The 26,385-nt window shown below is 40.2% G+C and overlaps 2 protein-coding genes across 6 annotated transcripts; one reads left to right on the plus strand and one right to left on the minus strand.

Moving 5' to 3' along the window:
• The first annotated feature begins 1,510 nt into the window (after positions 1 to 1,510).
• Positions 1,511 to 16,764, plus strand: prodh2 (proline dehydrogenase 2). Of its 5 annotated transcripts, none has more exons than XM_017695129.2 (11): positions 1,511 to 1,617; positions 1,773 to 2,113; positions 4,240 to 4,430; positions 5,166 to 5,292; positions 7,165 to 7,236; positions 7,329 to 7,412; positions 9,340 to 9,483; positions 10,801 to 10,967; positions 11,055 to 11,165; positions 12,522 to 12,610; positions 14,630 to 16,764. In XM_017695129.2, exons 2-11 carry the CDS (start codon positions 1,853 to 1,855, stop codon positions 14,809 to 14,811), a joined length of 1,428 nt encoding a protein of 475 aa, XP_017550618.1. In that variant the 5' UTR covers positions 1,511 to 1,617; positions 1,773 to 1,852; the 3' UTR covers positions 14,812 to 16,764. The 5 variants fall into 5 exon arrangements, with proteins under 5 accessions (XP_017550618.1, XP_017550621.1, XP_017550619.1 ...); XM_017695132.2 differs by having other exon boundaries at positions 7,332 to 7,412; XM_017695130.2 differs by having other exon boundaries at positions 1,516 to 1,617; positions 1,776 to 2,113.
• A 3,855-nt stretch (positions 16,765 to 20,619) lies between these two features.
• Positions 20,620 to 26,024, minus strand: tbx6 (T-box transcription factor 6). Its single transcript, XM_017695025.2, is given in 12 exon segments — positions 20,620 to 20,661; positions 20,664 to 20,702; positions 20,704 to 21,695; positions 21,698 to 21,935; positions 21,937 to 22,219; positions 22,383 to 22,641; positions 22,726 to 22,784; positions 22,872 to 22,942; positions 23,097 to 23,240; positions 23,848 to 24,115; positions 24,292 to 24,502; positions 25,958 to 26,024. Coding segments are annotated over 12 exon segments (2,673 nt in total).
• Positions 26,025 to 26,385: the final 361 nt, after the last annotated feature.

Consider the following 26,385-nt stretch of genomic DNA (forward strand, 5'->3'; position numbering starts at 1 on the left):
CAAATTTTGTGCTGACAGCAACAATATCTTGTTTCCAAAGGAAGCAGTTTGGTATGCACCATAAACAGATCCGTTTTAAGCAGTGATGCAACGTGCAGGTGGTGTAAAGTTAATTTTTGACCCTTAGTTTGTCAGCGGAGTCAAGGTTGGACCAAAGTCCGTTTATCTTCAGAGGTCACAGCCCGCTGGGTCAGATTTCCGTCTGCACATTTCTTGTGCTCTTGGCATTGTCTGACATGAACAGTGCCAGGTTAATGGGAGAGAATCACATTTGGGTTTCCTCCCAGTTCCAACCAGATTGCATTATTGCATTAAAAAAAAGGAATTACTGCTTCTCGGTTCTGTTTTAGCCATTAACATTTAGTGCCTTATTCTCTTTTTTTAGGGTTTAATTTCATCCTGTTGTGTTAGTTCAGCTCCTGCTCTGTTGCTCACTCCTCTCACTCTGGAGCTTTAGTACTTTACTTTAGACCAGAATTATGCAAAAAGAGAAGGATAGAGTCTAACAAACTTCACTTGATAGAAATTTCATGAATTAAAAAGCTCCACTGCAGTTCCATTACTCAGAACGTAAAGGGGAACTCCACCAATTGTTCAAAATGTTTGCATAATTCTACAGTAAAGTTGTAATCTGAGTCGTTCAGAGCAGTTTGGTGTGAAATGCTCTGTTCTAGAGAAACTTACCGAATCAGAATCGTTCACAGTGGTGGTGATGGGAACCAGACGTCCACCTCTAAAAGCTCCCTCACAGAAAGTTACTACATGAAATGGTTATGAATTCACTGCCTGATGACCGAGATGCTGTTTTACGATAGTTTTTCAATAACATTTTAGATATTTTAGGCACTGTGAGGCAAACATTTTCCCCATAGAAAACGTATTATTTTAGGTTTCCACTATTTTCCATCATCAACATTCTATATAAGCTCAGAAGACTTGTGTAGGTTCACTGGTGGTTCTGGATGGTAAATAAGCTATCTGTAGCTGTGTTGTAGTCATGGCGACCTCTGGTTCCCATCACCACCACTGTAAAGACATCTGAACCATTTCATACCAGACCACTCTAAATCACCCTGTTTGCTCACTGAATTGTGCAGAACTCAAATAGTAAACTTTTGCACTTCTACTCATATTAATTTTAGGAAAAGTACTTTTGCATGAGTGTGGCTTTACTCTACAGCTCTCTAGTTAATGCATCAATGTTTTCAGTCGTGTTCTGCATTAACCCCTTAAAATCCCAGGCTAATTACATACTAAGGCTTATTATTCAGTAACTACGTGGAATTGAACTTATTGAGCTTTTCTTAGGTTATAGAAGTGTGGGCCTGCTGGTAGGCCCTGACTATTTAAGGGGTTAAGATATATTTTGGTAAAAAGTGAAGTTTCAAGAGGACACTAGAGGTGTTGACCTCAAAATGGCCCAAAGTTCAGGCCATTTGTCAGTAATTAACCACAAAACCCAATGCAAACCCCAATCCCAGAGTCATGGACAAACCATCCCTCCCACGCCGGTCTTCTTTCATTGTTTATTGAACCAGAGCTGAGAGTTGAGTCAGGTCAAAACGTTCACTTTGTAATCACTGCCAGTCTGGGTGGTATCTGCTGAAGATTGAACAGGTAAGAGTGGTTTTTGCAAGATGTTTGCTCCAGTTTCTTTTACTGCATTGTATATTTTGCGTCTGAGTCCATACCATAATGCAGAAAGAGGCACTGAGTCTCTATAATTCACTCACAGTAGGTTCACTGGTGTATCTCCTCTGATTCTCCACCAGAAGATATCGATAAAGTAAGAACATCGACTATTACGACGTGACCTATTAGGATCATACACAGAGGCTCATTCAAGCCAAGGATGTCTTCTGTTCTCCGGCCCCCTGCACTGCATTACTTCCTGTCTCTGCGAGTTATGAGCTTGGCCTCTCGGATGCTGGCATCACAGCATGCAAAGCTTGCAGCCGTAAAGGGTCGTGACCTCAGGGACCCTGTTGCACCCACTCCCCTATCCTTCGAGGACCCACAGGCGTTTCGGGTGAAGAGCTGGTGGGAGCTCATGCGAGCGCTGGGGGTTTTCAGACTCTGCTCTTTCCCTACGCTGGTCAACAACTGTGGTAAGGTGAGCTTCTCTAAAGGTCAGTCCAGTTCAGTCTTCTTTGAAGGAGTATTTGATTTTTCACAACTTATGCAGAACTCGTCCACCCAGGTGTAAACAGAGAGATTCAGAGGGGGTTTGGTGTGAAATGGTTTTCTTTACAGTGGTGGTGATAGGAACCAGGGGTCGCCATGACTACAGCACAAATACAGGCATTTTATTTACAACCCCATTTCCAAAAAAGTTGGGATACTGTGAAAAATGTAAATAAAAACAAAATGCAATGATGTGCAAATCATTTAATCCCAATATTTCATTGATAGTGCTTCAAAGACATGTCAAATACTGAAACTGAGAAATGTTATTGTTTTTTTGATAAATATATGCCTATTTTGAATTTGACGCCAACAAAACGTTCCAAAAAAGTTGGGATGGGGAACAAAAAGCTGGTAAAGTTGTGTAGTTCTTAAAAAACACACGTGGTGGTTGATCAGCAGCAGGTCAGTAACATAAGTATTATTAAGTATAAAAGAGCATCTCAGAGCTCTTTCAGACGTAAAGATGAGGAGGGGTTCACCACTCTGTGAAAGACTGCACCATTAAATAGAGCAACAATTCAAGAAAAACATTTCTCAATGTGAAATAACAAAGAACCTCTGCTTTTCATCGTCTATGGTACAGAATATCATTAAAAGATTCAGAGAATCTGGAGAAATCTCTGTATGTGAGGGACAAGGCCAAAAAACAGTATTTGCTGGCCGTGATCTTTGGGCCCTCAGGCAGCACTGCATTAAAAACATGATTCTGTAGTGGAAATAACTGCATGGGCTCAGAAACATTTCTGAAAACCACTGTCTATGAACACAGTTCGTCGCTGCATCCACAAATGCAGGTTAAACCTCTAAAACAAAAAGATGAAACCAGATATAAACAGGATCCAGAAACGCTGCCACCTTCTCTGGGCCTGAGCTCATTCAAATGGACTGAGGGGAAGTGGAAAGTGTCCTGTGGTCCGAATCAATATTTTAAATTCTTTTGGAAATCATGGACGCTGTGTCCTCTGAGCTAAAGACCACTCAACTTGTTATCAGTGCGCAGTTCAAAACCTATATTCATGATGGTATAGGGGCCATTAGTGCACATGGCATGGGTGACATGCACATCTGTGAAGGCTCCATTAATGTTGAACTATATGTACATGTTTTGGCCACATATGCTGCCATCCAGATGACGTCTTTTTCAGGGAAGGTCTTGATTATTTCAGCAAGATGATGTCAAACTACATTCTGCATGTATTATAGCAGTATTGCTCCGTATGAAAAGAGTTTGGGTGCTAAACTGACCTGCCTGCAGTCCAGACCGGTCACCACTGAAAACAAATGGCACATTATGAAATTAAATTTACGACAAATGAGCCCCTGAAACTGAGGAGCAGCTGAAATCCTGTATCAAACCAGAAGAGAAAACATTTCACTTTCAGAACTACAGCAGCTGAGCAGTGGTAAATAGGCCCTCGTTCCAACTTTTTTGGAACATGTTGGCATCAAATTCAAAATTGCCACAAAAACATAAAATTTCTCAGTTTCAACATTTGATGTGTTGCCTTTGTAGTATTTTCCTTTAAAAATATAGTTTACCTGATTTGCATGTCATTGCATTCTATTTTAATTACATTCTGCACATCGTCCCAACTTTTTTGGAAATGGGGTTGTACATATTTCAGTATTAAAGGTGCACTGACAAAAAAGTTTGTTTAATTCTAAGGAATAAAGAGGCTGGGAAATGGTCATGTAAAAGTAAGTTATGACTGTTGATAAATAAAACCATGCAAGTGTTATAAGTGGAGCTCAGAGAAAAAATAAAAGACAAAAAAAAGTTGGCTATGAGCCCTTTAAAGGAATAGTTCGGAGAAACAACTTCTGGAGCTACAAGGTTAATGTAGCTAACAAGTGACATGGACATCTATTAGAGATTTTCTTGTTACTTGAGCACTAATAAAAAGTGACGATTCTCTCATTTTGGATTTTGGGTGAGACGTCCCTGTCAGTGCCTCCTATAGACCAAACCAGAGATCCTGCAATGCATCTTCTACAGTGCATGTGTTGGTCTAAGCAGGGATATCTCTCTCGCTCTCCCTCTCTGTCTCTCAGGTCATGACGTTTACACGGACCATCCTGGGCAAACAAGCTTTTGCTAAGGTCCTTCGCCCGTTTGTGTATGCCCAGTTTGTTGCCGGGGAAACGGAGAAGGAGATTTCAGAGTCCATGGAAAAGATGAGCTCTCTGGGACTGCGGCCCATGCTGGCCGTCCCCATTGAGGAGGACCTGGGAGAGAGCACTGGGTAGGTTAAGAGCACTGGTTATAGATTAACTTATAATGCTTATTAAACATTTGTGGACACAAAGATTTGACCAAATAAATAACTTACGGTACACAATCAGCAAAACTCAAGGTGACAAATGCCCCAACCTTGAGATATCATTTTATCCCCTTGTTGTCTTTGGGGTGTTTAAAGGGAAATTCCACCGATTTTTTTTTTTTAATTTCTGAAGAATTCAGTGGTTGAGATGTAGAGTCAATCAGAGTGGTTTGGTGTAAAACGTTTTGTTCTAGAGAAACTTACCAGGCATCACCATGACTTCAACAGAAAAATAGACATTTTATTTACTCAAATAATACATCTCAAATAATGAATTTTCTTTGGGGACTACTTTGCCTCACAACGTCCTGCATGTATCCCTCCACTATGAATGGATCTTAAGACCAAAACCATCTCAGAGGTATCATAAAACAGCATCTCAGGCATCAGGCAGTGAATTCATAACCATTTCATGTAGGAACTATCTGTGAGGAGCTTTTAGATGGACGTCTGGTTCCTATCACCACCACTGTGAACAGTTCTGACTCTGTAAGTTTCTGTAGAACAGAGAGCCTTTTACATTAGCCACTCAGAATGACTCTGTTTACATCTGAACCATTTAAACGGAATTCTCCTTTAATCCTATGTTATTTTTGAGAATATTAGATATCATTAATGTTTGGGTTTCTTATAGAGACAATCCATCTGTTATAACAGGGAGCGGAGGTACAATGACAACTTGGCCGCCATGCTGGAATGTGTGCGGATGTCTCACTGCAATTCATGGAGCAAAGATCCCATGATGCAGCTGAAGATCACAGCACTGGTCAGCCCTGAGCTTTGTGTGAGTAGGTTAGAACAAAACGCCACTAAAAGATCTTCCCAGTGCATCCTGATGCACAACTGTATCCTTTAACCGCAGCTCTTAGCAGGTCAGACCAGCTGACCTGCCACTGGCAACAGACCCATTCAGAATACTGAGTTTAGTTCAGATTAGTTTAAATGTCCACTTTCAGATGGCACCCACTGCTGATTTGTGATGTTTTTGTAGCTTGGCATTTTAGAAGGCCATCCCTATGTTTCCAGGGTATTATGTTCCCCTTATTTCCTCATTAAGTTTCTAGGAAACAGCCATCTGTGGCTCAGGCCTCGAGGCCTTCTCATTTTCTAATGTTTTAAACAGCCAGACAAAACAATTATTTTCCCACACTAAAATGGTCTGAAATAACTGATTAGCTCACTGTGGCTGGCCTAGCTGAGTGTAAGTGCATTGCAACTTGATGATCCCATGATCTTGGAACATTTCATAGGTTCCCTTAATGTGTCAATCTGAGGAGTTACGTATCATATAAACAGCTGAACACAGGATCCTGGGAACACAGAACCTGGGAACACAAGACCCTGAGAAGCTAGAGCCCTGGGAAGAAAGGACACTGAGACTATAAAACCCTGTGAATGAAGAACCCTAGAAACATATGACCCTGGGAATTCAGAACCCTGGGACTATAGAACCATGGAAACTTAGAATCCTTGGAACATAAGACTCTGTGCATGCATAGTCCTGGGAACATATGGCTGTGGGAACATAGAATCCTGGGAAAATAGAGCCCTGAGAGTATAGAACATTGGCAACATAGACCCCTGGGAATGCAGAACTCTTGGAACATAGAATGCTGGGAACATAGAATGCTGGGAACATAGAAGACTTGAAACATTGGACACCAGGAACATAGAAACCTAGGAACATAGAACCCTATAAAAATAGGACACAGGGAACATAGAACCCTAGGAGCATAGGACACTGATTTCATGGAACCCTAGGAACACATGATGCTGGGAACATTGAACCCCAGGAATATAGAACCCAAGGAACTATCACGATTGGCCCCTCCCAGTCCTGTCCATGTGTTGTGTTTTGGTTTAGCCAGTGTGTTCTTTGTTTTGGTTTTGTAGTCCAGCCCCCTTGTTTAGTGACTCCACCCCTGATTGTTCCCACCTGTGTTTCCACTTAATATAATAATAATAATATATTTAATTTAAAAGCGCCTATCTCGACACTCAAGGACACTGTACAAAATGTAGGGTTTATATATATATATATATATATATATATATATATATATATATATATTACAGGAGCTAGGAACATAGAACCCCAGGAAAATAGAACCCTAGAAAAATAGGTTGCTGGGAACATAGAACCCTATAAACATAAAAGACAGGGAACATAGAACCCTAGGAGCATAGGACACAGGGATCATGGAACCCTAGGAACACAGAGTACTGGGAACATAGAACCCCAGGAATACAGAACACTAGGAACATAGGATGCTGGGAACATAGAATCTCAGGAACATAGAACCCTATAAACATAAGAAAAGGGGAACATAGAGCCCTAGGAACATAGGACACTGGGATCATGGAACCCTAGGAACACAGGATGCTGGGAAAATAGAACCACAGGAATATAGAACCCTAGGAACATAGGATGCTGGGAACATAGAACTCTAGACAAATAGGATGCTGGGAAAATAGAACCATACAAACATAACACACAAGGAACATGGAACCCTAGGAACATAGGACACTGGGAACATAGGACCCCAGGAATATAGAACCCAAGGAACATAGGATGATGGGAACAGAGGGAGGCTCTTTCAGGATGTATTTTAACACATGAGGCATCACAGGTGTAACTATGTGTTGCGGTGTTTAGGTGAAACTGACCTGCTTGCTGAAGGAACAACAGTATGACCTGGACCTCCTGGTTGGAGCTATGAACAGCGAGGTAGACGCTGGAATTTTTTTGCTTTATATCAAAAACCTTTTAAGGTCAGGAAACAGTAGGATGTTGCATGACTGTGAATCGTTTTGCCCTAGCAGGCGGTGGTGTTTCCTGGTCTCAGTGACAGTGAAAACACACATTTTCTGTGTGGTCTCCGCAGACTGGACCAAATAGGAGAGGTACAAAACTTCAGTACAGTTAAAGCCTTAAAGGAACAGTTGGGTGAAAAATCCAATTTACACAGTTTCAACTCAAATGGAGCTGGGAGCTAGGAGGCTAATGTAACGGAAGCTAAGGTTATAGCATTTAGCTAACCGTATGCTATAACCAATACACACTTACTGCAAAGCGTGAGGAGGTGCTCAGAGTCTCTGGTAGACTTCATTATGTGGTTTCTGACTTTGTATGAATCACTGATATCTGTAAACATGCCGTACATTAGCATAGCTAACAGTAGCCGCCATGGTTTGTTCGTGTTTATACAGGGTAAGTCATAAGGCACCGTTTTATTTCAGAAACAAAATGGAAAATGACAAATCTGAATACCCCAGCAAGTAATGGGTGAGGGGGGCTATGGATATTGGATCAAGGGCAAGTTTTTCCAAAGGGAAGGTGGTCATGTAGTAGATCAAAGAAGACCGGAATTGTCTCAGAAATTGAGCCGCAATCAGATTTGCAAATATCTCTTGTGGTTCAAAAGTTATCAACACAGAAAGTTACAACAACAACTGGGAACGTTGCCTGTGACGCACAGCTATTTGATGTGTTCAGTTTGCTGTCCCTGGTGCTGAACACAGAGCTGAAGGCGCAGGATCCAATTGTTATGAACCCACTTGAGAATCTCTGTATAAATGCTGTCATAAGCATCCACGATGCGGTGCTGAAGGTGGTGTTTGTTGCGGATTTTCTCAGCATACATGATTTGTTTGAGATAAACCCCAGAGATAAAAGTCGATAAACCCCAGAGATAAAAGTCGATAAACCCCAGAGATAAAAGTTGAGTCATACAGTGTCATAAACCACATAATCAAGCCTATCAGAGATTCTGAGCAACCCAAAACATTTTGTGGGAATTGTGTGAAGACATGCTGTTAGCACAATGCTAATTGTTGTACATAAGCTACTTTTACTTGTTAGCTGCATTAGCCTCGTAGATCCTGGGCTAAAACTAAAGCAGCAGACTGAAGACCCTAAACATGTCTCAGCTGTTTGACCATAGATATACAGACCTAGATGCCGAGTTGGGTCCAGTCAGGCATGTCAACGGCACCACCATTTTAGCGTGGTCAGCATCGCTGCTGGACTGCATTCAGTACCGCCAGAGAACCTATTGATGTGATTGTTTTTCCTCTGGTTTTACATTAAGCTTATTTCATTTAATATTCTATTCAGGTGATAAATACTATTTATTTACTTGTGTGAATTTTCCTGTTCCACCTTAAAATCTGCAGCTTCAGGCACCAGAAAGTGACTACTGCACCATTTAAGGCGGAACGGGAAAACTCGAAGAAGAAGCTGGCGAATGCGAAGACGACTTCAGCTTCGTCCTTCTCACTGTGTTTTGGGGAGTTTATTGTATTTCTATGTGTATTAATATTAGAAGTGACTTACTCATTGATGGATTTGCTGATGAGTGTTAGTTTGTGTTTTTACTCGTGCTTAACTCGGTTTTTAACGTCCGGTACAGACTAACCACTTCCCTGCTGGTCTGGATTTATAGCATTATAGTTCCATTATAATGGAATTATAGCATCAGTTATTAAAGTAATAAATGCTTCCAAGAGCAGATCCATGCAGCCCAGATTAATCTGAGTCTGAGGATTATAACTAAACAGATTTGGTGAAAATCGGTTGAGTAATAAGGAAGTTGTGGTAGATTTAATCATGAGACTCTTTGTCTCTCAATACAAGTGAATCTGTTCACAAGCGGATCTTGACCTCTCCAACATGGCGGACACGCAGACATATCACCTCAGACAGAGAAGAACAGACAACATGGCATCTAGAAATGTATATCTATGTTTTTGACTACATTTGAGGTAAGACAGGAAATTATGTTGATTTATTCACTCAAAAACACTTTATTTCTTTATTTTTGGTCAACAGGCCAGTATAAACAAGGTCAGAATTCTAGTGGACGCCGAATACACATACATGAACCCCGCGCTCTCTCTCATCACCATGGCCATGATGAAGAAGTTCAATCAAGATGATGCCTGGATCTGGAACACCTACCAGTGTTACTTGAAGGTGGGTGGTTAGTTGGAAGCTTTTGGAAAGTTTATTCACAAGTGGAAGCCAACATTTAACCAAAGTGCGGCAGAGAAAATAAAAAAAATGATTTAATGAAACCTAATCACAATGCTTCACACTGGTTTAGGTAAGCGACACAAATCTGTCATTAATGTGATTAACCCTCATCCTGAAATGACTCTCATGAGCTCATCCTACTTGGTAACGTCAAGTGACTTAATCACTGCATCATCAGCACAAACTAACGAGCAGAACGAGCTTCGCTGAGAAGAACATTAACTCTGATCAGCTCTGTAGGCGACCCTGCTCCTCTGCAGTGAAAGTTCAGCTCATCACTGCTGGGCTTTAGTTACATTTAGAGCATCAAATGCCTTCAAAGAGGGGGGCAATTATTTATTATCACCCACCCCTAATTCTTCAGTGATATGAAGGTGAAGTCAGATATTCGCCAGATTATTGTTCAAATTTTCCCGTTCCACCTTAAATGTGCAGCAGGTCTGATGCCTGAGAATGTAAATGCTGCTCATTTTAAGGTGGAACAGGAGGTTTAGCTAACTAACTACTGAGACATCAGCATCTTAGTGCTTTCTTATGCTTGTTATGAAGAAAAGGACCATGATGCAACAAAAATGAATACATTGGTTATCATACTTTTTTAATTGTGAAAATTCTCACATTTGTGAGTTTCTTTGGTCTCTTGTGCTCCATCTCGCCATTTTTTTCTCACTCTGTTTGGAGTGTCTCTGAAAAACCACCGTCTAACACTTTGTCCCACCTCTCTATCTCAACAACCCAGACACCCTACCTCTAGAAGTGAATGCGCAAAACGGAGGGATAGGGCTAAGTGGTAGGAATGAGGGTTGAAATGGGATTGAGCTAATGTTCAGCCTACAACACAAAATATCATGCTAGATTATGATTTTAAATATAGTTCAAAGTGCTGTAAATGTAGTTCTCATTGCTTGTTCCTCATGAAATTTTGAGGGTAGCTGGTACCTGGTAATGAGTCATTTTCAAATTATAGTTTAAGAAAAAGACAAATATGGAAATATAAGGTTTTTGCATAGAAGCAGAAGAAGTTCTTCCAGTGATACGTATGTCAAGTTCCATCAGACTTCTCAGAAACACTGTGAACCGCCCTAGATCCCAACTAAGACCATTGACTATTCAAAGGTAATGTATTACAGGATCTAAGCGGCCTGTGTAGAACAGGGACACAAGAGATCTGAAGTATATCAAGGTGCCAAACCATGTAGCACAATACAGCACCAATCAGTTCTTTCAAATCAGACCCACCTTACCTTCTCTCTTCAGGAGTCAAGGGATCTGTTGCTAGAAGCCATCCGTCTTTCTAAGGACCTGTCTTTCTGTCTCGGGGTCAAACTCGTTAGAGGGGCGTACATGGACAAGGAGAGGAAACTCGCTGACAAGGAAAGACGAACAGACCCCATTCACGAGACCTGGGAGTACACAAATAATTGGTGATCAGATCATAAAGCTTTTCGAATGTTCCACAAATGCTTTGTGTGATGTTTCTGTCCTCATATTTTAGCAACTTTTGCCTGCAGCTACAACGGCTCTCTGGACATCATGCTGAACCTCATCTCCCAGCATCCTGACCGCTACAAGATCATAGTAGCGACGCACAATGAGGAGTCTGTTAAAAGGGCAGTGGCTCGGTATGGCTGCTGAATCTACACTCTTAGAAATTAAGGAGTTGAAAAGCGTTCTTAAGAGCGAAGCTGGAGGAGAACCAATTTGGTTTATTACAGAATCTTTCATTTAAAAAAAAAAACAACTTTCTTTGGAGAACCAATGCAGTCGAGCAAAATAGTGGTTCATCTTGGTGCAACAAAGAAAATAAGACAGGTTGCATACATGGCAATGCACAAAAGATCAAAATTCAGGCTTTAAAGGGCTAAACAAAATACTGTTTTAGCTTTGCTGTGTCCTTTTAGATGACAGTATGCCACACAGAAACCATGTAGACAACATGAGAGTACATTTAGGTCAAGGGGAAAGTCATATACAGGTCATTCTACAGAAACGTCCACTTTCCTGTCTTTCCATAGGAGTCAGTGGTGTTACTGATCCTCATTGGTGTTCCACATAATAAAGGAAACACCAGAGACGTTTTTAATGAACAATGCATTTTACAGAACGGCTGCTACAGAACATCAAACCACACGCTGTCAATCATGGAACATCCACTAAAATATGGAATTTTATCCATTTGTGTTCTATTTTTCCACAATTACCTCAGAATAAAGTCAGTCACACTGGTGATGTCAGCTAAAAGCTACATATGAAATCATGAGCTGAATGAGAAAATCTCTGAGAACTGAAAGACACAGTGGACTCACCATGTGCTTTTCTTCATAGATCCTCAGAAAACAGGTCAAAGGAAGTCGAGTGACATCATCAGTGTGACTTTTATTTCAAAATAAGAGATTTTTTGTTACATGGTAACACCAGTGACAGGACTCCTGGGGAACTTTAATTATATATTTTACTTTGTCATTTAATTCATGTATTTCACGTGTCATGTATAGATTATTGCAGTTAAAATAGCAGAAAAAACATATTTTTGCCTCAACATATGGCACATATTTTACACACGACTGTGAGGACGAGCTCTTCTGTGGTGCTTGGAAGTCTATGTAATTGATTTATAAACCAATATCGCTAAATTGAGGCTCAGGAAGGTGTGATTGTTCAAATAACTTATTGTTTTATTTTAAAATATAAATAAATTGTAACCCTAACATGCTTTTCAAGTGCAACATAACTGTAAAGACTAAAGTTTCTGTAGAATGACCCATACATTTGATTTTTCACCCAAATATTCCTTTACTATAAGTAAACAAGCGAGTACACAAACTGATGACCGTGCAGCACAAAACAGTAAATACTCAGAGTGCAGTTACACAAGACAGAGCAGTTACACTAATAGTGAAAGGTGTTCTTTAGGTTTATAGGGCCTAATCTGTGTACAGAAAGCAGTCTTCAAAGAGCATAATTCATCTCTATTCCAGGATGGATGAGTTGGGGATTGATCGGAATGGGGGGTCGGTGTGTTTCGGTCAGCTGCTGGGGATGTGTGACCACGTGTCCCTCACTCTTGGTAATATACTTCATTTACCTTTTTTCTTTCACATTCTTCAAGTCCACAATCGTAAAAGGGTGATTTTTTCAGGGCCTTTAATTAAGAATATGGTTCTACGTAGAACCATGAATGCTTAAAGAACCCTGTGCATCATAAAATGGTTCTTCAGATTGATGGAAAATGTGCTTTGTTTCATATAGAACCTTTTGGGAAAGTGTTCTATACAGCACCAAAAAGACTTCTGCTATTGTAACTTATGTCAAGCTTGGAACAATAGAAGAACTTTTTTTGATGCTATAAAGAACTCTTTTTGAAATCATTCTATATAGAACCACAAATGCTTAAAGATCCCATTGCATGATTAAAGAGCTCTTTCAGATTCATGGGGAATGTGCTGTACATGGTTCTATATAGAACCTTTTTGAAAAGTGTTCTTATACTGTATCAGGCTTGACATTGTAACAATACAAGAACCCTTTGTGGTGCTATTTAGAACCCTTTCCAAAAAGGTTCTCTATAGTCACATTCTCTATCAATGTGAAGAACCCTTTCACCATGCAAGGAACCATTTAAATACACAATATTATGCTCATTGCAATAGGCTACATTACATTAGGCACACTATGCTGCAGTGCATGCTGGGGATTGTAGTGCAACGCATTGTGAAACGGGCTAATGTTAATAGAAAATGAAAATATTAATAGAATATTTCACAGGCCAGATAGGATTAAGCTATGGGCCTGATCTGGACCCAGCCTTGTGTTTGACACTTGGGACCTGTAACGAGTGGGAGCGATGAGGAGGCAGACGCATATGCGTAGAGTATTAGGGGCAAATCCATTTTCAATCCATTTCAAAGTCAAGATGGTCCAGGGTAAGGGAGCCAACACGGATTGAACGGGGAACAGACATGACAAAAATGAACACAGGGATAAACAAACGGAGGCCGGAAGAACAAACACCAGACAATCCAAACAATACACTTCAAACAATACAATACCAACAAAGACCAAACAATATACTATAAGAGAATACAAAGCAAAGCATAGACTACACACCACAAAGACCAGCAAGAGACTAGGGAAAACACAGGACTTAAATGCCGGGAAAAAACGAGGGTTAACAATACACAGGTGGACAACACAGGTGAGAACAATCAAGGGCAGGCCTGGAAACAAGGGGGCAGGACCAGAAGGAAAGCAAAACAAAAGCACGTGGAGGACTGGGAGGGGCCAATCGTGACAGGACCTAAGCATTGTTGGCAGCAAAACCTGTTGTTTTCAGGCTGCTCAGTTTTAATTAGCTTCAAGCTCTGCTCAGTACCACAGCATTTAAAGTGGAAACTCGATCACAGAAAGCAAACGTTGAAACAACGATGATACACCAACACAGAACTGCTGAATCAATGTTGATTTTAGATGTTGGTTATATGACAAAAGTCCACACACTGTTCAGTGTTGAATCAACACTATTTTGCTATCCTAAGCAAACATTGTAGCACTGTGATGTAAATAATTCGAATGTATGTTTATGTCTTATACCACTGCCATCGGAACAAAACCTTGTATCTCCAAAATGGTAACTTTACAGGAGAAGAAAAAAAACTACTTTACTTTTAATGTAAGTCAGTGGAACCAGACTTTTTTCCAAGTCATTTTGATCCATATCTTTTGGTCAGTTCTTTATGAAATTTACAAAAAATGTAAAGGACAGCAAGTATTTTCAAATTATGTCAAAGACTGAAAAATGACAGAAATGGAGATACAAGGTTTTGTTCCGACAGCAGCGATGTACAGTAGTTGCATTAGGTTGAAACTGATTCTGTACAGCTTGTGAAGTTTTGCAACCGCAGCTACAAAATAATGCATTTGTGTGTTTTTCTCAAAATATCTTCACTTAGAATGCACTGATTTCAGATTAGGTGCATATTTATTTAGTGTTTGTGTGGAAGGTCACATTGTTATCGGTCGTAGGTTAACTAGCCTCAATCACGACTACCTTTCTCTCTCTGTCTCCTCATGTTCTCCTCATCTCCAGCCCAGCAGGGGTTCTCGGTGTACAAGTCCGTGCCGTATGGCTCGGTGGATGACACACTGCCCTATCTAGTGCGGAGAGCTCAGGAGAACCGCACCGTTCTGCAAGGCATCCGCAAAGAGAGAGACCTGCTAAGGCAAGAGGTCCACCGCAGAGTAAAAGAGAAGATCACTTGGGCCAAGTAGATGGTCACTAAAGCAACAGCTCAGTGATGAATTTACACAGTTATAGTTGTGTAATATTATATAGCTAATAGGCCCGATCATGTAGTTCCTGACACTGTATTATGAACAGTTACCTATAAACATAGATGGTGGCTGTTACTTTAGCATGGTTGATAGAACTGTTACCCACTTTTCTATTACATATTAGCTGAATTAGCCAAATACAAAACTAAAGAAGAACACATCAGCATCGCCTGATCAATTGCATAGGGATGTAAGGTGCCAGGAGCGATGGACAGCCCTATCCACAGCACCCAGGAAGCAGTTGGGGTCAGGTAGTTTGCTCAAGGGCACTTCAGTCACGTACTGTCGGCTCTGGGACTCAGCTGGGCCCACGACTGCCTCCACCTAGGAATAGGCAATCTAGAAATGAGTACTACTACCATACAAACAGTAAAAAGTCATTAAAACGTTCCAAAAAATTCCTGTCAGTGCCGTGGAAGCTACTTTGAAAGCATAGCTTTGTAAGCCACCAATTACTTCCTATTGGAAGAGGTTGAACTATGGTAAAGTTATCCTTTAGGAAGAGATCTAGTTAAGCTATTTGTAAGAAGTTACCAAATTGATAATGTATGTGATATGAAATTATGACAAAATATTATAGCACACTTTTTAAAAAGGTGGTCCTTTAAGGGTTTTTTAGTAAAGAAAATGGTTCTGTATATAACCATGAACACTCAAAGAACCTTTTGCATGATTAAAGAGTTATTTGCATCATGAAAGGTTCTTCAGATTGATGGAGAATGTGTTATAGAGAGTTCAGTAACACTTTACTGTAGGGTGCTGTTCGTAAGGCTACACGACACCTATATAAGGTTGTCATTACAACTGACATAACCCTACATAACTGGTTATAAATGCTTATTACAACAGGCATCATCTGTCATACAGGCTACTTTAGCTGACTTTGACCAAAATTGGCATTTTAGCAAGTAAGGCTTATTGGAACAATGACAACCTTAGGTTGTCATGTAGCCTTATGAACAGCACCCTACAGTAAAGTGTTACCAAGAGTTCTATATAGCACCAAAAAGGGTTCTTCTATTGTGACGATGTCAAACGTTTGACCATAGAAGAAAGCTTTTTGGTGATATATAGAACCCTTTTCAAAGAGGTACTACATAGAACCATCTGCAGCCCATTCTCAATAAATCTGAAGAACCCGTTAATTTCACAAAGAACACTTTAATCATGCAAAGTATATACAAAATAAGTCGTATACCAGCAAAAAATGCCACTCAAATTGAGTTCACTGCAAAAAGTGCCTTAATAACTAGAAGAGTCTACACAGTGGGCCTGTCTAAATGATGGGCCCATGTGTCAGAGCATAATCTGTTCATTATTCGACACTTTAGCAGTCTGTCAAAGTTCTTATCCAGCAGGCGATTCTGTTTGGCACTGAAAATGCCCTTGCTGACACTAAAAAGCTGCTCATATGCAGGACTGGCTAGAACTTTTATGAAGACTTTGTCAGAGATGAGAGCACAGACAGGGAATGTATCCAGAAAGATTTTCACCTCATCTGATTTGTCATGAGTGATGATGTTAAATTTCCTTCAGGATCAGTAAAGTATCTATCTATTTATCTATCGATCTATGTCAGGATGAAAGAAAAAGCAGGGGCTGGTCAGTTACCATAGCAATGGTGAAACGAAAAATAAAATAACATTATTTTTCCTTTTATGACCTAAAACTGGGTCACACTTTATTTGGTTGGTCCCCATAGATGATCTACAGATACGTACATTATTAACAAAGTCTCTGCTGATACTCAGTTGATTATCAACAACATTATGGTTAGGGTTAGTTTTAGAAGTTTGCCTAGGTTTTGCCCTGAGGTTAGTCCAGGGGTCGACAACATGCGGCTCTTTTACCGCCCTGTTGTGGCTTGACAGCTGAATTAGATTAGTAGGCAATAATAAAATAATCCTTCTTTACAGTCAAATAAAGCTCTGTTGATCGTTCAACACAGTTTAACAGTAAATGGTCTTAAAAGCTGGAGTTAATGTAGAACTGCTGATTCTCCCTTTAACCCTGAAGATCAGCACAGACTGCTGGTCAAACATTAAACATTCAAAGGTCGCGAGGCTGAAGTTGCTTTTCATTCGGCAGCTTCTTGTTCGAATCTTCATGTTCCACCTTAAATGGTGCAGCGGTTACATTCTGGCACCTCAAGCACCATTTAAGGTGGAATGGAAAAATTCTAACAAGAAGCGACTTTAGCCTCATAGAAATTTGAGCATTGAGAGACATTTTACAAGAAAGTTTCCTGCCAGAGATGCGAGAAAAGCAAGTAGGGCAAAGTAAATCTGTGTTTTTATTAATGTTATATTTTTTAGCCTATACTAGCACATTAGCACATACTGAGACACATTTACAGCCAAGATCTTGAAACATGTCTTCAATAAAATGGACATAAAATTGCTCCCAAGGTGTTTAGGTTTTTGTTGAAACTTGACAAAAGGGCTCTTCTTAACATTTGGGTTACAGCCTCTGGGTTAGGGTTAGCTTTAGGTTTAGGATTAGGGATAAATGTAATAGTCTCTTTTACATGCAACTTCAAGTTCAGTTGCATTTAATAGATATTAATTTGAATGTTAGTTAAAGATAGAATCTAGATAGATCTAAATAAAGTGTGACCCCAAATTGAAGTTTCAGTAGTTAAGTACACAAAAAAATGGCAAAAAAAGCAATTACTAAAATATAAAATATAAATAATAAAACTACCTGACTCACTATGCAAATATTGAAGGTAGTTGACCTACCAGCAAGCTACTGCATAATATAGTTAAACTCCTAGTTTAATTGCAGGTAGTTCACTAACCGCCAACACTGATTCCTTTGAATGTTCATCATAGTTATGAGGCTGTTTAGTTTGCAATTGCAAGCCAACATCTTGTGACTCAACCACAAGTGTCCACCCTGTCATGGACAAACACAACATATTGCTGCTGTCAGAGCAAAACTTTTTAACTCCATTTTTCAGTTTTTGTCATAGTTTGAAAGTGTCTGTTGCTCTTTACAATGTGTGTAAATTTCACGATGAATGGACCAAAAGAAACAGCCCAAAATGACTTGGAAATATGTCTGGTTCCATTGACGTACATTAAAAGTAAAGTAGGTGTTTTCCTTCTCCTGTAAAGTTACCATTTTGGAGATACAAGGTTTTGTTCTGACAGCAGTGATGAATAAGCTGTGTATATATAAGCTAGAATAAGATCACCCTTATGAAGGGTTTATGAACTGTTTAACCCTTTAATGTCTTCACCAATCAAAAAGCAATGGATTTTTTGGGGGGTCATTTTTATTTTTATGTGTTTTATTCATTTTTTTAAATAAGTGATTTTAAATGAGATGGCACATTGGCACAAATGGTTGAGCAGAACATGAGTTTATTAATGTTTATAGACTAGGTCATAAACATCTAAAAATAATGGAATAAGCAGTAACAACGTAAATAAAAAGGGCAACAGTGAGCCGTTCACCTTATAGTGAGCCCACATTCATTGAAACTGTTAAAGCTCAACTGATTACTAAACATTTTTGAAGTGTTTATGACATGACTAGTAACTATTAATAAACTCATTTTAAAGCATTCATAAAGGCTTCATAAGGGTAGTCTTATTCGAAAGTGGTACCAGAAAAACACAACAACAAATAAAACATCAAAAACAGGTCCAGTTTCAGCTAAAGTTAGCATTTGAGGAACACGTGGTTGACCTATTGTTTGATATTCTAAAATTATTTTAATTCTCAGTGTTTCACCAGAGAAGGACGGACCTAAAGCTTGACCTTAGCTACACATGGAAATGATGGAGTGAAACATTAACTAACGTAGTTGCTGAATATGCAGCAGGTGTCTTCAGTCTGTTGAAGTTAAAACAATACTGAGGTTGTGGTGTCACTGATGCCGTCACTGGCCATTCTCTTAAAGATCGCAGAGTGGACAGAAATTCTTGAACATGTTTGAAGAGTTTGGTATTTTTTATGAAAATGACAAATGAGTCATTTAAACAAAAGGCCTAAATTTACCTAAAAAAGGCTTTAAAACTTTAGGAAAAGGTATAAATTCTAAGAAAGTTGTGTTATTTAACCACTTAAAAGAGCACCTCAGACATATCCACATCAAAGAAAATGGTATAAATTGTCCAAAATGTATTTTAATATGTATTTATGTAGTTTTCCACTGTTTCACAATGTTTGTATGAAATGAAATGACTTTGCTGGGAACACCAAAAGCACATTGTAATGACGTTGACCCTAAACATAAATGTACTGGATTTCATATGTAGTGGTCAGTAAACTGCATGTTAGCGTGAATGTAAATGTGAAACTGAAATCATTTGTGGTGATGTCATCATAAACGCATCATAAGCTTGACTGTAAGTGCTCGAGGCTGCAGAAATGGTGCAATCATGTGATCGAAGACCTCACATGTCCTGTCCTGTATGTTTTTCTCTCTGTATTATGTAATACAGTCAAATGAGACCCCCTTTTAGTAATGTGTGATCTTACTGTGTTTTAAATCCATTTTACCCTCATAAAACATTCACTCAGTATAGTTTGTTTATCTAACCCATTATTCTTCTTTCCCCTGTATCACTAAATGGGGCGAGAAAGATAGGAGGGGCCTGGAGTCGTTGTCGCCTGTTCATTAATGACGCCCCCTCCCCATCGCCTACAGTGCCCCCACACCTTTTGAAGCACCTGCCCTTGAGCAAATGGGCCTTTCATACTTGAAGTGTGATCACATTTTCTTACTTTTCTTACTAAATACTTCTTTTTTAGCTTTTGTTTGTTAGTTCCTCAAACTAAATTGTGTCACAATGGCACAGATGTTTTTTTTCCATCAAATCTATAGGATTAGCTCATTAGTGGTAGTGAATAACTAAAATAGAATGATAAACTACCCTGGACAGCTTCATACTCTCGCGTAATCATTGCAGTGGCCAGTATCTCAGCTAAAAAGGAAAAAAATAAACATTTTCAGGACAATGATTTGCTTGTTTACTCATAAATTGTTAGGTCTGAGACAACCTGATGCTCTCAAAGCTTGCCACACCACCATCTATCATGAAATTAAATAGGCAACCTGTGGGGGTTTGGTAGGTGACTTGCATAAGGGTACTACCAGGTATACTCAGTCACTCCTGGGATTTGAAGCCACAACCTTCTGGTTGCTGGCTCAACCACTCCAAACCCTGGGCTACCACCCACCAACTGCCAGCATTTGAATGGTTTAAAATTCATTCATTGACATTACATTTTTTGACCAATGTTTTGGCAAATGTTGGTGTATGTGTAGTGCATGATTTAGGGTATTTGCATTTCTTGTAAAATGGTTGTGTTCATATTTTGTTACTCTTGAATGGTATTAATGAATAACATAGTAGTGCTAAAGCTACTGCAAAGTGCTTTGTTAAACTTGCACTGCATTTATTCACAAAAGAATGGAAAAAGAAGGTTAAAAAGTAACACACTTTATTTAGTAATATCAGTATATAGATATGTTGAAAAATTATAAACAGCAAAACCCATTCATAAAAATGCTAAAACAGAATCTCTAAACATTTTAAGACTAGAAATTGACATCTGTTGGGATCTTAAATAAAAGGCATTTCATTATTTGAAGCCATAACTGCTCTACAAAACTGCCATTTTAATTTAAATGCTTGACCAAAAAAAAGCCACAAAGTTGCTGAAAGTCTATCTAAACATAAAATCACATCTTTTCACAGAGAATCTCACTTATTATCTTTCCGAGACTCGTCAGAATGCTGCCCTTCCTCCCAGGTCCAGGTAGGGGCCCTTGGTTATTAGGAGTGTACATGCTGGGGCTGTCTGTAAAGATGGTCTGAGTGGTAAATGAAAAGAGGTCCGAGGGTCCTGGCATAGGCGGAGAGGATAGGAAGGAAAGGGGTTATAGCGGGAAGGGGGAGTAGACGATGGAAGAGCATGATCTAAAGGAGGGAGAAGGGAAGGGTGCAGTACCATGTCAGGCAGGTAGGGAGCAGCTGGATTCATCTGAGAAAAAGACCCGATCTCAGATGGAGCAACAGGAGGATATGCATTGAAAGAAGCAGGATACTGGGCATGGGTTGGACCTGGGGGGACAGAGTGGTTTTGTAGGGCTGCATGTGGAAAATGGGAAGTTGTGGAAGCCTGTATAGACACAAAGGGTTGTGCTGGGACTTGAGAAGGATTTGCACATTGGGGAGGAACATGAGAGAAAGAGGAGACTGGTAGTGACTGAGGGATAGTGGGCTGGATTTGGACCATATTTGGAATAGCTGGAATACCATGAGAAGGGCCAATAGCTGGCATACCTAGATTCTGGAGAGGATAGGAACCGGATGGGATGGAAGTTGGGAAGGGATGAGATGTGTGAGGGGGTTGGACAGAGTTAGGAATGGGCCCAGGGATTGCATGTGTTGGCAGAGAAGTGGTAGAATTGATTGTTGGGATGGAGATGAAGGATTCAGTTGTTGAATGTGTTGGGTTTTGGAAAGATGGAGAAGGGTTTAGATGAGAAGTTGATGATAGTTGAGTGGTTGTGAAAGAGCATGCTGCTGGGGTTTGCCTAGGCAAAGAACTTGGATTGTTGGGCTGTGTTGGGAAAGGAAAGGCAGTTGTGTTAGTGTTCAGTTCAGATGGGGTAGTTACAGGGTTGGAATTGGTTTGCGGCACAGAATGAAAAGGGAATGCTGTTGGGATTGGATTTGAATCTGGTGTGCCATTATTAGGGTTTGCCTGTGGAACTGGAGGAAAGGGGAAAGCAGTTTGGGGAATGACTTGGGATGGAGGCGTAGTGGGATCAGGGTTGTTAGATGACTGCACTGGGGGAAGGGGAAGGCAGTCGGTGCTGCGTCTTGGACAGAAGAGGGTGTACTGACCAAACTTCCATCAACAGCTTGGTTCTGAGCTGTGTCTATGGAAAGACTGGAAGAACAGCCATTGATGGACTGGCAAGAAGGTTGAGGGAAGAGATTGGAAGGATGGATTTGTATGGTGTCTGAGGACCTAGGTGTTCTTGGATGAAAGGACAGGGTGTAAGAGGAGGAAGGTGCCAACTGAGGAGAAGAAGAGGGAATGAGAGATGGGGGGATATGTAGAAGCCTGGGGAGAGGTAGAGGAAGATGTGATTGAAGAAGAGGAATTCAGGATAGGATAGTGGGAGGAAGCTATGGAAGAATAATCTTGCAGAGGGGATGGGTCAGAATGAGAGGATGATAGATCGGGTGCCTGAGTGGAGGACACTGAGGAATAGAGGGATGTTGGCTGAGGAAGAGGCACAGGTGGGTGAGATGAGGATGTAATTGGAGGGGATGTAAACGTGGAGTATGAGGAAAGTTCCATCATTTGGGCAGACCTGGAAATAAGAAAGAGAACCAGAGAATTGAACAATTGAACAAACAACTGTCATTCCTAGACTTTCAAAGGAGTCATTGATTAACTTGCTCAAAACTTCAAACCTCAGCTTATAACCACAGACTGAGCTGGTGTACAAATATGTGTAAGGGTGCACTGCTCACCCATGAAGCAATCCACTGTTCATATCATTATCTGAAGCCTGAGGTCGGTTTTCTCTGGAATCTGGAATCTCTGAGATCTCGGGTATCTGGGTCATCTGGGAACCCAGAAATTCTTGCGCAGAGCTATGCTGCTGTTCTGTCTGCTCTGGGTAAGATGCCACATCAGTGCAGTAGCCTGAATCGGGTAAAGGCAGAGTGGTACTCTGCAGTACCATAGTCTGTGATAGGACCTCTGTGGAATCACATGGGTCACATGACTCTGAAGGCAAGAAATACACTGAGTTAGAAATGATCACTCTGTATTTGGATTTTATTTTGGACATTCCTAAATGAGTTTAGTTACCTATGTCGAGAGGTTCTTCTTGATAGGGCTGTTTCCTCTTCTGCCTTGCCTCTCTTTGTCTGAAAGAAATAAGGATGGAGTTTATAATGCTAGTTTTCCATTCTCTTGATCTTGCATAGATTATGTGTCCATTGATTGAAACTTACTTTTTGCAGTTCATTCCATTTTCCCTGAAGCCTTTGGCAAATGGATTGGAATTGATCTTCAGCTCAGTTATCTAAAAACATACAGAGATTTACAATTCACACTGTTTCTAAGACAGCAGTATCAAGGTGTGTTGACATTCTAAACTTGTTTGTCCTGTGTTTTTTCACTGCAGAGTTAATCCTCAGACTCAAGTTTTATTCCATTAATTTTCAAATATGTTTCACCTTGTTGTTCTGGTAGGCTGTAACAGTGATGAACTGGGTCTCTGGGAAGGTGAAGGAATGCTGAGCTCCTCCCCACATCAGCACATCTCTGGCCTCAATCACATGCAACCGTGGCTGGTACTTGTGCAAAGAGTGGAGAATGATCTGATGGACAGAGATTAAGTGGGAAAATATTTGCACTACCTTTAAAAAAGTTTAGAAGCACATTTTTAAGAGTGTGGAACCGGTGTTTTATCAATAATATTAAACCTCATTTATTGCAAATACAGGTATAATATTATTATAATGTGATGCTAATGCCCTACAACTTCACAGGTTTCAAGTAAACAGCAGGAAGCTGTAAAAAAGAAAATTTTAGTGTACAAAATAATTGGTGTAGAAGATTCCACAATAATGGAGAAAGCTACATAACATAGAATAAGTTATAATAACATGCATTTCCAAAATGCCTCATATTGAAAATTAGTAATTAAATCTCAAGGTTTTTAAGAATAAATTAGACACGTTTTATTAGGCACACTATTATTTATCCTGCTTATGCTGGTTTATTGTATTCCAATAAACACTCTATAAGTTATTTACTGAATAAAATAACAAAAACTATTAATATAAATGTTACTCCAAATGCAGAGAAAGGCACTGTGTATCTCTGATTTGATGATATGGATCCTTGAGGAGCATTTGCGATTTCAAAGCTTTCCATTATTTGCACAGAGAAAAATCGTGCAGGTGAAGCACTGTGCACACTTACGTGTCCTTGTGTGTCCAGTGTGTTGTTGGTAAGTTTGGCTCGGTGAAAGGATATAGTGCGGTTCTGCCAGTGTTCTCCAGTCGCAGGTGAGTCAGGATGGATGAAAACCCGGTCTGGAAGTCGGGCCTCGGCCCCACCTACCACCTGCCAGCTGTCGTCTTGGAAACGGTAGCGGGAGGAGTCTACGGGTACAATGTCTAACAGAAGAATGTAACGCAGAGACGGGTTCAAGCCTGATAGTTTCACCTTCAGCGGGGGAAACATCCGTCTGATGGAGAGAGACAAGGAAAGAGATCACGATTCTGTGCTATATTTATATATATTTTCATGTTCAAAGGAAAAAGCATTTGCCACTCATTTAAAAACATAGATGTTGATTAAAGGAATTAAATTCCACTGATTTACTGACTGTGTAATTTTGAATATTAATCAAAAATGCACTACCTGCCCTTCTTGGTGATGATCATTTCAGTGCCAACAGTGGTGAACTGTTTCCATAGCGATGCATCCTCCAACTCCAACTTCACAGTGCCCTGAGCTTTCATAGATGTCTCTCTGTTTGGAGGGGGTGGGGCTAGAAGGCGAGGGGGCAAGCTTCGGGCCACCATGTCACATGATGGCGGGTACAGGGGCACACGGGCTGGGGGCTCTCGATCTGCCGGGCGGTAAAATGATGATATGTCAGTGGGTGTTAGGAGTTTGTGTGAACCAAACAAAACTACAACCAAAGTTTGAAACTGAAAGAATCCAGCGCAGTTAACAGCAGCATGATGTAGCTCATCAGCTCATTATCACACCCTTCAGCTGTCGAATCAGGCCATTCACAGGAGGTCCCTATGGAACCTGAGTTCACATAAGCACTGAACAGATCACTCTGTGACAATATCTATTGGACAGTGGTGTAAAAAGGCCATGATGCAATAATTTGAAAGTAATAACTGACTGTAAACAATGTTGAGTAAAGTATGTGGTCATTTCTTGACCAAAATCAAAATATACAGCTATTTTAAATGGGGAAAAGGCTGTTGTCTGTATTCTACTGCCATGAAAATAGATCCTCTGATCACATTTGAGTATGCAGTGTATTTATAAATGATAATTCTGAGTTGCACCAAAATGAATGAATTGTAGTGAAACTCAAGACCCCCAAGTCCAACAGTCTAAACAGCAATGAATTTCCCTCCAAAAGCCCAGTAGATTAATAAGAAATGCACACATTTACTAGGCATTCAAAGTGGAATAAAACTGATTTTTAAAAATGTCAGCATAATTAAATCAATGTGATGTAAACAGAGTTGTTCAGAGTGGTTTGGTATGAAACGCTCTGTGAGTTTTTCACAGTGGTGGTGATAAGAACCAGACATCCACCTCTAAAAGCTCCCTCACAGAAAGTGATTACATGAAACGATTACTAATACCCTGCTTGATAGCTGAGACTCTGCTTTATGATACGTTTGACACAAGATTTTGGCATAAAAGGTATTTTTTAAACCTTTTAATGGCAAAGATGGCACTGTGAGGCAAAATAGTCCCCAAAGAAAACTTATTATTCCAGATTTTCCACTATTTTCCATCATCAACATTCCATATAAACTCAGAAGACTCGTGTAGGTTCTCTGGTGGTTCTGGATGGTAAATAAAATGTCTCTATTTGTGTTGTAGTCATGTCGACCCCTGGTTCCCATCACCACCACTGTAAAGACATCTCTACAGTCTGGTAGAGATGGTTCTTCAAGGGTTCTTTATAGTAAAGAAAATGGTTCTATATGGGACCATAAACACTCAAACTCTTTGCATGATTCTTGGTATTGTAAAATGGTTCTTCAGATCAATGGAGAATGTGCCGTAGGTGGTTCTATTAAGAATCTTTCATAAAAAGCACCAAAAAGGCTTGTAACAATAGAAGAACTCTTTTTGGTGCCACCTAAAACACATTGTCCATTAAGCTGAAGAACTGTTTCACAATGCAAAGAACCCTTTAATCATGCAAAGCGGTCTTTGAGTGTTCGTAGTTCCATATAGAACCATAGAATTAAAGAACCCTTGAAGAACCATCTTTTTCCAGTGTGTACAATCAATCGTGTTTCATATTGGTGTTGCTCTCTCTTACCTCGGTAGTAGCAGTCTCCGAGTCTGGGGCCAAGGGCCAAACTGGGGTACATGTCCACTCCCAGCATGCTTTTATGTTACAGTGCTTCTTCAGTCTTCTTCTGAGTTCAGTGTTGGATCTTCTTCCTGAGGAATTAACTGACCAAACAGTTTAACATTCCTTCGGCATCACTGGCCTTTGCTTCTTCTGTCCTCAGTTGTCTTCAGGTGATTGCATTTCTTCTAACACCCGTTGCTCCATGCTCTTTCTGTTATATAGGTGAGTGTGAGCTACCAAATGGTGAGGTCTTCACACTCCCTCCCTCTCCTTCTGTCTCAGCCAGGCCTGTAGGCCCCACACTCTTGGCCTTTGCATACGGCCTAAACAAACACACAGGCACACAGTTACCTGCTTGAACGTATATTGCTGAGGTCAGAATAAAACCTCGT

This window comes from Pygocentrus nattereri, chromosome 13 (assembly GCF_015220715.1).
Source record: "Pygocentrus nattereri isolate fPygNat1 chromosome 13, fPygNat1.pri, whole genome shotgun sequence".
NCBI classification, from domain to species: Eukaryota; Metazoa; Chordata; class Actinopteri; order Characiformes; family Serrasalmidae; genus Pygocentrus; species Pygocentrus nattereri.

Coding starts and splice junctions, on each gene's coding strand:
- prodh2 (XM_017695129.2), top strand. CDS start 1,853: ATGTCTTCTGTTCTCCGGCCCCCTGCACTGCATTACTTCCTGTCTCTG. Junction 7,237..7,328: donor TTGGAGCTATGAACAGCGAG/GTAGACGCTGGA, acceptor GTTTTGCCCTAG/CAGGCGGTGGTGTTTCCTGG. Junction 7,413..9,339: donor GACTGGACCAAATAGGAGAG/GTACAAAACTTC, acceptor TTTGGTCAACAG/GCCAGTATAAACAAGGTCAG.